At 48.6% G+C, this 13,096-nt stretch overlaps 1 protein-coding gene across 2 annotated transcripts in view; it reads right to left on the bottom strand.

The window, feature by feature from the left end:
• The window catches only part of strn4 (striatin, calmodulin binding protein 4), a 65,937-nt gene extending 53,737 nt beyond the window's left edge, over nt 1–12,200 (bottom strand). For both annotated transcript variants that reach the window (XM_060943220.1, XM_060943221.1), the window contains exon 1: nt 11,636–12,200. In XM_060943220.1, the coding sequence (XP_060799203.1) occupies nt 11,636–11,989 (354 nt within the window). In that variant the 5' untranslated portion in view covers nt 11,990–12,200. The remainder of the gene's footprint in view (nt 1–11,635) is intronic.
• Between the last annotated feature and the right edge of the window lie 896 nt (nt 12,201–13,096).

The following is a 13,096-nucleotide window of genomic DNA, read 5'->3' as shown; positions in this document are numbered from 1 at the left end:
GGCCGTTTGGATATGTGGTCCTAATTCCGATTCCTATCCGATCTTTTCATATGCGACTTCAGTCTGAACCGCCAGGTCGCATTCATCCGACTTACACGTCATCAACAAGCCACAAACGTCACTATTCTGCGCTGAAGTAGGCGGCGGGTCTCTCAAAAAAAGTTACAACAACATGGCGTATGACATCAATGCGACTCCGCACCCACACGTTCCTTTGAACGGAGGTTGCAGTCACTACCCCGCAGAACGCCTGAGCCAAAACCCTTGCCCTCTTCCTTCTCAACCTCCTCCTTAACATCAGGCTATTGTGCATGTTCTGGCTCCGTCGCAACAACAACTGCATCATTGCCAGGTACTCCATGCTGGCTACTGTCATACACAGGAAACTTTAGGTTACTTCCGTAAACACTGGCCATGCTCACTGCGTGTGACGTCGTCGTATCCTGCAATGCGCATGCCGAACACTTTTAGGTCGCTTTTCGTTCATACTGAGGATCACATACAAGTCGCATATATTTGTTAATGTGAACGACCTCACAAAAAAATCGGATTTCACAAAAAAATCGGAATTGAGCATTAAGCCTTGCAGTGTGAACGTAGTGGAAGAGTCTCCTACTGGTGATCTTTACAGGGCTTCAGACTAACTTCAAGAACTGTACAACGTCTCAAAACATTGTCTGTCAGTCAGTCATCCCGAACTGAAAATTGACAGTCCAGAATATTACGTATCGGACTGTCCACCAAGTCACCTGGTACAGACTTTTTGTGCCAAGTCCATTCTGCCTCTAAATTCAATCTCATGTACTTCATGTGGACAACACACACACACACACACGTGTTTTACTGGGAAATACACCGCTTGTATTTTTCATACAAGCTACATCCGGGACATGGAGACCGAAAACCATGACATAAATCTCTGTATGCCACTCGTGAGGAAATCGAACTGTTTTGAGAAATTTGGGTACTTTTTGTTTGTGAATGTGTCGATATAATAAAAAGAAAATCACACGTTGGCTTGAAGATATGAATTTTATCTTCTCATGTTGAAAAACTCACATTCTTCATACAAAATACATCACGGATCTGAGTGACAAATTTAAATACCGTAAAATACCAAATAATAGCCGAGTTCCAATTAACCGCCGAGTTCCCTTTAACGGCCGGGTGTACGCGTGTGTTGTGACAAATAAAGGCCGGTTCCGAATACTCGCCGGGGTCTAAAAAAAAAAAAAAGCGTCCGAACGTTCTATCTAGAATCTTGAGGCCCAGCACTTTTCTGGTTTTCTGGTGTTTAAACGATTTTGCATTGCATAGTTTTCTACCGAAACAATATGAATGAATGAATGAATGAATGAATGAATGAATGAATGAATGAATGAAATTATTTCTATAATACTGTTTACAACATTTTGTTACGTGATAATAAACATGCCATTTCAATGTTATAATCTTGGTCTACCGTAATATTTCTTGAGGAATGCAACTCCGTAACTTTTGACAGATGTCTTAGCCACCCCTTTGGGTATACCCAACGAAAGCCAGCGTGTGTGGTGACATTGAGGACTGCGGGTTTCCAAGGTTGGACTGCTGCTTCTGTTAAACGACCTAAATTGCCGAATGCATGCGTCAAAGCACACACTGAGTTTTATTAAAGACCTTATACCATTTCACTTGCCCTTACCCATTCGGATCTGGAAGACGCTTTACAAAAAAGGTGAGAGCGTTCTAACATGCATTTCAGTCTGCTCGCGGCCAATCTAATCCAAGGGGCCTTTTCAACAAGTAATCTGTCGTGCAAGTTGGGCAGAAGCACGCGTCAGGCAGGCAACATGTAGGCCTACAAGTCAGTAACCTATTCAACTAACTTTCATCCGAACTTTAAGTTTTCTACGGGGTCGAGCCACCGTACCAACTCACTCGGGGAATAGGCTCATATCCGCCAAATAGGGAGACGTCTTGGAGAGAAACGTGATGCAAGATGACAGTATGTAGCCACTGCAGGTCACTTATTTTTCAGCATAAGAAAAAACCCTTTGGTTTGACACTTCGCACCCTAATTATGTTGCTTCAACGTCGCGCCCTCCATGCAATTTCAGATTGACAGACATCGCGAAGCGCAAAGGGTGGAGGCTGCATGGGTGAGGGTGATAGCAAGTGACCATAACTTTGCAGAGTAATTAAATCACAGTGCTGCGCACAGACAATGGTGTGGTTTCTTGATTATTTTGTAAAGCATGCGCTTAACTAGTCATTAACAGGAAAAGGTGTGTGATTTATCCTTTATCCACCCCGACTGTGCCATGCGAAGATGCATTCTGCGTCTTCAAAATTCCCCGAAGTCGGCACCGTGCTATCTGTAATCTAACTCTAAACAAACTGTAAGTTATACTGGTTAAAAGTAGGCCTATCTGAGAATGATTTTTTCCCCGTTTTGAGGTAGATTTTGGGGAAGGTGTTTGTGAAGAAGGAATTAATCGCCTGTTCCAAATAGCCGCCTAGTCTCTAATACGCGCCGGGTCTCTTACGTGATTGAGACAAATAATCGCCCGGGCTATTATTGTTTGGCATTGAGTAGTCTATTAGATATATTCCATTCAGCTAGCATGATACTGAACGAGGCGAAGACGAGTTAGCTGAATGGAATATATCTGATATACCACAAGAAAAGTCAGCCAATACTATTATTAATATTATTATTATTATTCATACTCTTCATGTCAGCATTCTCGAAGGCCAACGCTCACTTACCCGCGAGTTGGCGCTGTCAGCGTGGCAGTGAAGTCACCTTCCAGCTGGTGTAGCATTCATCAATAGTGTTTGCAAATGCTAATAAAGCAGTGCTATCGAGAGCTACTAGTACAGGCTAACGACCAAGAAGCTAAGACTCTTCTTTCACACACGCTTGCCACGGTACTGTTCACTCAGACTTAAGTATTCATTTCCCTGTGTAATTTTAAATTAACATCGACAACTACACACAACAGAGCGACCCAACAGCCAAAATTCTCTCAATCTTCCGTATTTAACGAAGCAAACCTGGCAGCCATGTTTGTTTACAAATGGTCTCAGTCGCTCGCTAGCGTGGAAGTTTTACGTCTCCGACGTGTCTCTTTGCCAGTTTTTCGATGTCCGTTGGTATGTTTTTCTCTTGTAAATATGCACGAAGAATATCTAATGAAGTTTTGGTAGCCTTTCGGGTGTTCACCGCGTCTTTCTCTTTCCTGGCGAACACAGAAATGGTTCTGCACAGCACAAAAGTTTCTCACTGGATGTTCGTATCAGCTCCAATGTGTGATGTCATGTTGTCTTGACAACCATGCAATATCATAAACCATATCCAGCGCTCATTCCCCATTGGGTAGAGTGATGTAATACATGTAGGATAAGCGATATGCTAACAATATTGCATGCTGTCAAACTAAATGAATGAAACTTGCTAGAAGGGAATAGAATACATATATGTTATTTACCAGCTGGGAGGTCCGAATCATGAAATACCGTGACCGAGGTCTTGAAAGTACTGAGCGAGGCCCTCTGGGCCGAGGTCAGTATTCAAGGCCGAGGTCATGGCATTTCACCATACGGACCGACCTTAACCCTTTGATGCAAAACATATGCACACCCCTTCTAATGCACAACATGGGTCAAAAATGACCCGCATTCATTTTCCAGGTTATTTCATGCTGACTGAGTTTTTCTTTGCTCTATCTTTTGAAATCAATTTATTTTATGATTGGATATTCCAAGTATTCCATTCCCACATCATCACTACCAGTGTTCCCAGTAAAGAAAGAAAGCACAACTTTATTCATCACACACTTGTGAAAATTCCTCTCTGCATTCAACCCATCTGAAACAGTGAACACACACATGAGCAATGATCACACACACATACCCAGAGCAGTGGGCAGCCATGCTAACAGCGCCCGGGGAGCAGTCGGGAGTTTGCTGCCTCGCTCAAGGGCACCTCAGCCCAAGGCCGTCCCATATTAACCTAACTGCATGTCTTTGGGGGAAACCAGAGCACCCGGAGGAAACCCACGCAGACTTGGGGAGAACATGCAAACTCCACACAGAAAGGCCCTCGCCGGCCACGGGGCTCGAACCGAGAACCTTCTTGCAGTGAGGCGACAGTGCTAACCACTACAATCTGGATCCACTGGATCAAGTGAAAGAACAAAGTAACAAATATTCAAGACAGTGTGAGATTCAGTAATGGTGTGAAGGACAGTGACAGGGTTGATGTGAGGAAACATCTCAGCAGCAGCTCAAAAATGGATCGGTTCGAGATCATGTTCATTAATGTAAACAGCTCAGATCTGTAATCGGAACCATTCGGTATATGAGTAACCCGGACTCAGGACCCACTGTGGATTGAAATCCACATGCAGAGCCGTTAGTGGGAACACTGGGAGCGATGATGTGGGAATAGAACCGGCACGGGACAGCAGGAAATCCTGTGAACTCACACACACAGGTATATGAGTAACCCGGACTCAGGACCCACTGTGGATTGAAAGCCACATTCAGAGCCTTTACTGGGAACACTGCACAGCAAATTCCCCAGTGTTGAATTAACACTTTCAGAGTTCATTTGTGTCCAATTGGACACATATAAAACACAGTAGGGTGTTAATTCAACACTAGGAATTTTGCTGTGTGGGAGCGATGATGTGGGAATAGAACCGGCACGGGACAGCGGGAAATACTGTGAACTCACACACACAGGTATATGAGTAACCCAGACTCAGGACCCACTGTGGATTGAAATCCACATCCAGAGCCTTTACTGGGAACACTGGGAGCGATGATGTGGGAATAGAACCGGCACGGGACAGCGGGAAATCCTGTGAACTCACACACAGGTATATGAGTAACCCGGACTCAGGACCCACTGTGGATTGGAATCCACATCCAGAGCTTTTACTGGGAACACTGGGAGCGATGATGTGGGAATAGAACCGGCACGGGACAGCGGGAAATCCTGTGAACTCACACACAGGTATATGAGTAACCCGGACTCAGGACCCACTGTGGATTGGAATCCACATCCAGAGCTTTTACTGGGAACACTGGGAGCGATGATGTGGGAATAGAACCGGCACGGGACAGCGGGAAATCCTGTGAACTCACACACACACACAGATATATGAGTAACCCGGACTCAGGACCCACTGTCGATTGAAATCCACATCCAGAGCCTTTACTGGGAACACTGGGAGCGATGATGTGGGAATAGAACCGGCCCGGGACAGCGGGAAATCCTGTGAACTCACACACACAGGTATATGAGTAACCCGGACTCAGGACCCACTGTGGATTGAAAGCCACATCCAGAGCCTTTACTGGGAACACTGGGATCGATGATGTGGGAATAGAACCGGCACGGGACAGCGGGAAATCTCGTGAACTCACACACACAGGTATATGAGTAACCCGGACTCAGGACACACTGTGGATTGAAATCCACATCCAGAACTTTTACTGGGAACACTGGGAGTGATGATGTGGGAATAGAACCGGCACGGGACAGCAGGAAATCCTGTGAACTCACACACACAGGTATATGAGTAGCCCGGACTCAGGACCCACTGTGGATTGGAATCCACATCCAGAGCTTTTACTGGGAACACTGGGAGCAATGATGTGGGAATAGAACCGGCACGGGACAGCGGGAAATCCTGTGAACTCACACACACAGGTATATGAGTAACCCGGACTCAGGACCCACTGTGGATTGAAATCCACATCCAGAGCCTTTACTGGGAACACTAGGAGTGATGATGTGGGAATAGAACCGGCACGGGACAGCGGGAAATCCTGTGAACTCACACACACAGGTATATGAGTAACCCGGACTCAGGACCCACTGTGGATTGGAATCCACATCCAGAGCTTTTACTGGGAACACTGGGAGCGATGATGTGGGAATAGAACCGGCACGGGACAGCGGGAAATCCTGTGAACTCACACACACAGGTATATGAGTAACCCGGACTCAGGACCCACTGTGGATTGGAATCCACATCCAGAGCCTTTACTGGGAACACTGGGAGCGATGATGATGATGTGGGAATAGAACCGGCACGGGACAGTGGGAAATCCTGTGAACTCACACACACAGGTATATGAGTAACCCGGACTCAGGACCCACTGTGGATTGGAATCCACATCCAGAGCTTTTACTGGGAACACTGGGAGCGATGATGTGGGAATAGAACCGGCACGGGACAGCGAGAAATCCTGTGAACTCACACACACAGGTATATGAGTAACCCGGACTCAGGACCCACTGTGGATTGGAATCCACATCCAGAGCTTTTACTGGGAACACTGGGAGCGATGATGTGGGAATAGAACCAGCACGGGACAGCGGGAAATCCTGTGAACTCACACACACAGGTATATGAGTAACCCGGACTCAGGATCCACTGTGGATTGAAATCCACATCCAGAACCTTTACTGGGAACACTGGGAGCGATGATGTGGGAATAGAACCGGCACGGGACAGCGGGAAATCCTGTGAACTCACACACACAGGTATATGAGTAACCCGGACTCAGGACCCACTGTGGATTGGAATCCACATCCAGAGCTTTTACTGGGAACACTGGGAGCGATGATGTGGGAATAGAACCGGCACGGGACAGCGGGAAATCCTGTGAACTCACACACACAGGTATATGAGTAACCCGGACTCAGGACCCACTGTGGATTGAAATCCACATCCAGAACCTTTACTGGGAACACTGGGAGCGATGAAGTGGGAATAGAACCGGCACGGGACAGCGGGAAATCCTGTGAACTCACACACACAGGTATATGAGTAACCCGGACTCAGGACCCACTGTGGATTGGAATCCACATCCAGAGCTTTTACTGGGAACACTGGGAGCGATGATGTGGGAATAGAACCGGCACGGGACAGCAGGAAATCCTGTGAACTCACACACACAGGTATATGAGTAACCCGGACTCAGGACCCACTGTGGATTGGAATCCACATCCAGAACCTTTACTGGGAACACTGGGAGCGATGATGTGGGAATAGAACCGGCACGGGACAGCGGGAAATCCTGTGAACTCACACACACAGGTATATGAGTAACCCGGACTCAGGACCCACTGTGGATTGAAATCCACATCCAGAACCTTTACTGGGAACACTGGGAGCGATGATGTGGGAATAGAACCGGCACGGGACAGCAGGAAATCCTGTGAACTCACACTCACAGGTATATGAGTAACCCGGACTCAGGACCCACTGTGGATTGAAATCCACATCCAGAACCTTTACTGGGAACACTGGGAGCGATGATGTGGGAATAGAACCGGCACGGGACAGCGGGAAATCCTTTGAACTCACACACACAGGTATATGAGTAACCCGGACTCAGGACCCACTGTGGATTGGAATCCACATCCAGAGCTTTTACTGGGAACACTGGGAGTGATGAAGTGGGAATAGAACCGGCACGGGACAGCGGGAAATCCTGTGAACTCACACACACAGGTATATGAGTAACCCGGACTCAGGACCCACTGTGGATTGGAATCCACATCCAGAGCTTTTACTGGGAACACTGGGAGCGATGATGTGGGAATAGAACCGGCACGGGACAGCAGGAAATCCTGTGAACTCACACTCACAGGTGTATGAGTAACCCGGACTCAGGACCCACTGTGGATTGGAATCCACATCCAGAGCCTTTACTGGGAACACTGGGAGCGATGATGTGGGAATAGAACCGGCACGGGACAGCGGGAAATCCTGTGAACTCACACACACAGGTATATGAGTAACCCGGACTCAGGACACACTGTGGATTGAAATCCACATCCAGAACCTTTACTGGGAACACTGGGAGCGATGAAGTGGGAATAGAACCGGCACGGGACAGCGGGAAATCCTGTGAACTCACACACACAGGTATATGAGTAACCCGGACTCAGGACCCACTGTGGATTGGAATCCACATCCAGAGCCTTTACAGGGAACACTGGGAGCGATGATGTGGGAATAGAACCGGCACGGGACAGCAGGAAATCCTGTGAACTCACACACACAGGTATATGAGTAACCCGGACTCAGGACCCACTGTGGATTGGAATCCACATCCAGAACCTTTACTGGGAACACTGGGAGCGATGATGTGGGAATAGAACCGGCACGGGACAGCGGGAAATCCTGTGAACTCACACACACAGGTATATGAGTAACCCGGACTCAGGACCCACTGTGGATTGGAATCCACATCCAGAGCTTTGACTGGGAACACTGGGAGCGATGATGTGGGAATAGAACCGGCACGGGACAGCGGGAAATCCTGTGAACTCACACACACAGGTATATGAGTAACCCGGACTCAGGACCCACTGTGGATTGGAATCCACATCCAGAGCTTTTACTGGGAACACTGGGAGCGATGATGTGGGAATAGAACCGGCACGGGACAGCGGGAAATCCTGTGAACTCACACACACAGGTATATGAGTAACCCGGACTCAGGACCCACTGTGGATTGGAATCCACATCCAGAGCTTTTACTGGGAACACTGGGAGCGATGAAGTGGGAATAGAACCGGCACGGGACAGCGGGAAATCCTGTGAACTCACACACACAGGTATATGAGTAACCTGGACTCAGGACCCACTGTGGATTGGAATCCACATCCAGAGCTTTTACTGGGAACACTGGGAGCGATGATGTGGGAATAGAACCGGCACGGGACAGCGGGAAATCCTGTGAACTCACACACACAGGTATATGAGTAACCCGGACTCAGGACCCACTGTGGATTGGAATCCACATCCAGAGCTTTTACTGGGAACACTGGGAGCGATGAAGTGGGAATAGAACCGGCACGGAACAGCGGGAAATCCTGTGAACTCACACACACAGGTATATGAGTAACCTGGACTCAGGACCCACTGTGGATTGGAATCCACATCCAGAGCTTTTACTGGGAACACTGGGAGCGATGATGTGGGAATAGAACCGGCACGGGACAGCAGGAAATCCTGTGAACTCACACTCACAGGTGTATGAGTAACCCGGACTCAGGACCCACTGTGGATTGGAATCCACATCCAGAACCTTTACTGGGAACACTGGGAGCGATGAAGTGGGAATAGAACCGGCACGGGACAGCGGGAAATCCTGTGAACTCACACACACAGGTATATGAGTAACCCGGACTCAGGACCCACTGTGGATTGGAATCCACATCCAGAGCTTTTACTGGGAACACTGGGAGCGATGATGTGGGAATAGAACCGGCACGGGACAGCAGGAAATCCTGTGAACTCACACACACAGGTATATGAGTAACCCGGACTCAGGACCCACTGTGGATTGGAATCCACATCCAGAGCTTTTACTGGGAACACTGGGAGCGATGACGTGGGAATAGAACCGGCACGGGACAGCGGGAAATCCTGTGAACTCACACACACAGGTATATGAGTAACCCGGACTCAGGACCCACTGTGGATTGAAATCCACATCCAGAACCTTTACTGGGAACACTGGGAGCGATGATGTGGGAATAGAACCGGCACGGGACAGCAGGAAATCCTGTGAACTCACACACACAGGTATATGAGTAACCCGGACTCAGGACCCACTGTGGATTGTAATCCACATCCAGAGCTTTTACTGGGAACACTGGGAGCGATGAAGTGGGAATAGAACCAGCACGGGACAGCGGGAAATCCTGTGAACTCACACACACAGGTATATGAGTAACCCGGACTCAGGACCCACTGTGGATTGAAATCCACATCCAGAACCTTTACTGGGAACACTGGGAGCGATGATGTGGGAATAGAACCGGCACGGGACAGCGGGAAATCCTGTGAACTCACACACACAGGTGTATGAGTAACCCGGACTCAGGATCCACTCTGGATTGAAATCCACATCCAGAACCTTTACTGGGAACACTGGGAGCGATGAAGTGGGAATAGAACCGGCACGGGACAGCAGGAAATCCTGTGAACTCACACACACAGGTATATGAGTAACCCGGACTCAGGACCCACTGTGGATTGGAATCCACATCCAGAGCCTTTACTGGGAACACTGGGAGCGATGATGATGATGTGGGAATAGAACCGGCACGGGACAGCGGGAAATCCTGTGAACTCACACACACAGGTGTATGAGTAACCCGGACTCAGGACCCACTGTGGATTGAAATCCACATCCAGAACCTTTACTGGGAACACTGGGAGCGATGAAGTGGGAATAGAACCAGCACGGGACAGCGGGAAATCCTGTGAACTCACACACACAGGTATATGAGTAACCCGGACTCAGGACCCACTGTGGATTGTAATCCACATCCAGAGCATTTACTGGGAACACTGGGAGCAATGATGTGGGAATAGAACCAACACGGGACAGCGGGAAATCCTGTGAACTCACACACACAGGTGTATGAGTAACCCGGACTCAGGACCCACTGCGGATTGAAATCCACATCCAGAACCTTTACTGGGAACACTGGGAGCGATGAAGTGGGAATAGAACCAGCACGGGACAGCGGGAAATCCTGTGAACTCACACACACAGATATATGAGTAACCCGGACTCAGGACCCACTGTGGATTGGAATCCACATCCAGAGCTTTTACTGGGAACACTGGCAGCGATGATGTGGGAATAGAACCGGCACGGGACAGCGGGAAATCCTGTGAACTCACACACACAGGTATATGAGTAACCCGGACTCAGGACCCACTGTGGATTGGAATCCACATCCAGAACCTTTACTGGGAACACTGGGAGCGATGATGATGATGTGGGAATAGAACCGGCACGGGACAGCGGGAAATCCTGTGAACGCACACACACAGGTATATGAGTAACCCGGACTCAGGACCCACTGTGGATTGGAATCCACATCCAGAACCTTTACTGGGAACACTGGGAGCGATGATGATGATGTGGGAATAGAACCGGCACGGGACAGCGGGAAATCCTGTGAACGCACACACACAGGTATATGAGTAACCCGGACTCAGGACCCACTGTGGATTGGAATCCACATCCAGAACCTTTACTGGGAACACTGGGAGCGATGATGATGATGATGTGGGAATAGAACCGGCACGGGACAGCGGGAAATCCTGTGAACGCACACACACAGGTATATGAGTAACCCGGACTCAGGACCCACTGTGGATTGGAATCCACATCCAGAACCTTTACTGGGAACACTGGGAGCGATGATGATGATGTGGGAATAGAACCGGCACGGGACAGCGGGAAATCCTGTGAACGCACACACACAGGTATATGAGTAACCCGGACTCAGGACCCACTGTGGATTGGAATCCACATCCAGAACCTTTACTGGGAACACTGGGAGCGATGATGATGATGATGTGGGAATAGAACCGGCACGGGACAGCGGGAAATCCTGTGAACGCACACACACAGGTATATGAGTAACCCGGACTCAGGACCCACTGTGGATTGGAATCCACATCCAGAACCTTTACTGGGAACACTGGGAGCGATGATGATGATGTGGGAATAGAACCGGCACGGGACAGCGGGAAATCCTGTGAACGCACACACACACACAGAACAGAACAGAACAGAACATGGGAAGTGAAGTTACCCGAAGCTCATCTCTCTCTGCTTCCCACCGACACTTCTCTGCCTGGAAGCGGCCCCACTCGTGCTGGATGAAGTGCAGGATGCCGGGCAGGGACAGCCCCAGCGCCTCTCCGTCCTGCTGCTCCCGGGGATGGAAGGATGCAGGCAGCGCCCCAGCAGCGCGCGCCGCCACACACGCATTCGGCCCGTTCGGATTCCGGCCGGTACCGGTACCGCTGCCCACAGGGCTCTGATCGGCTCCGCCGCCAACCCCACCGGATATATCCGGGTCCATTATAGTGTGCACGCTGAGACCAAAACAAAGGAAATACCAAAAGAAAACAAAGGACAGATGAAGCCCGTCACTAACACGCATCCCCAGCCGCCTCCATTCTTTCTCCAACTGCGGCTTTGCCAAATAGTGATCCTCGGCATGTTCTGTGACAGGAAGTAATCCACTATAAACCCTGTTTACCCAGCCGTTCTAAACCGGCACACTGATACAAATAATTTCCTTCAAAACACACTTCCCCTCAGGTTTTTACACTGCTTTTATGCTGAATAGAATAAAAAATATAGCGGTTAAATATAGATCAATTCCAATACATAATGTTCAGTAATCTAGTGAGTATATGTGCATATGCATAATTATGGTTGTGTGTGTGTGTGTGTGTGTGTGTGTGTGTGTGTGTGTGTGTAGTTATAGATATGTGTATATGTGTATATGTATTACATAAGTATCTGTATTTATTTTTTTCACAGTCCAGTTTCCATCAAATCCTGCGCTCTGATTGGCTGGCGAGCGGGTCAACAAACTACAAACATCGTAGCAATTTTTGACAACATTTATTTTCGCATTTCTCAGGAGAATAGCATTAATTTTACAGCATGGATAGCGATAACGACAGTGTTCACAGCGAAAGCGAGTTTTACTACCCTGAGCAAGAAGAAATAAAAGAAAACATTTCAGAAGAAAACTAAAAACCTGTAACTTGCTAACGCCGAGCAAAAACATGGCTGAATCCTGAATGACTCCTATTTGTATAAATAGGGGGCTACATAGGCGGCAAAATGTAGTTTTTTTCCTGCCATGGAAGTGCACTTGTATACCGAGGAAGAAGCCATTTGCATTACAGTCATGAATGAGGATTCATCTCATCTCATCTCATTATCTCTAGCTGCTTTATCCTTCTACAGGGTCGCAGGCAAGCTGGAGCCTATCCCAGCTGACTACGGGCGAAAGGCGGGGTACACCCTGGACAAGTCGCCAGGTCATCACAGGGCTGACACATAGACACAGACAACCATTCACACTCACATTCACACCTACGCTCAATTTAGAGTCACCAGTTAACCTAACCTGCATGTCTTTGGACTGTGGGGGAAACCGGAGCACCCGGAGGAAACCCACGCGGACACGGGGAGAACATGCAAACTCCACACAGAAAGGCCCTCGCCGGCCACGGGGCTCGAACCCGGACCT

Source organism: Neoarius graeffei, chromosome 16, assembly GCF_027579695.1.
Source record: "Neoarius graeffei isolate fNeoGra1 chromosome 16, fNeoGra1.pri, whole genome shotgun sequence".
Taxonomy (NCBI): domain Eukaryota; kingdom Metazoa; phylum Chordata; class Actinopteri; order Siluriformes; family Ariidae; genus Neoarius; species Neoarius graeffei.
This window is presented reverse-complemented; position numbering and strand designations above follow the sequence as displayed.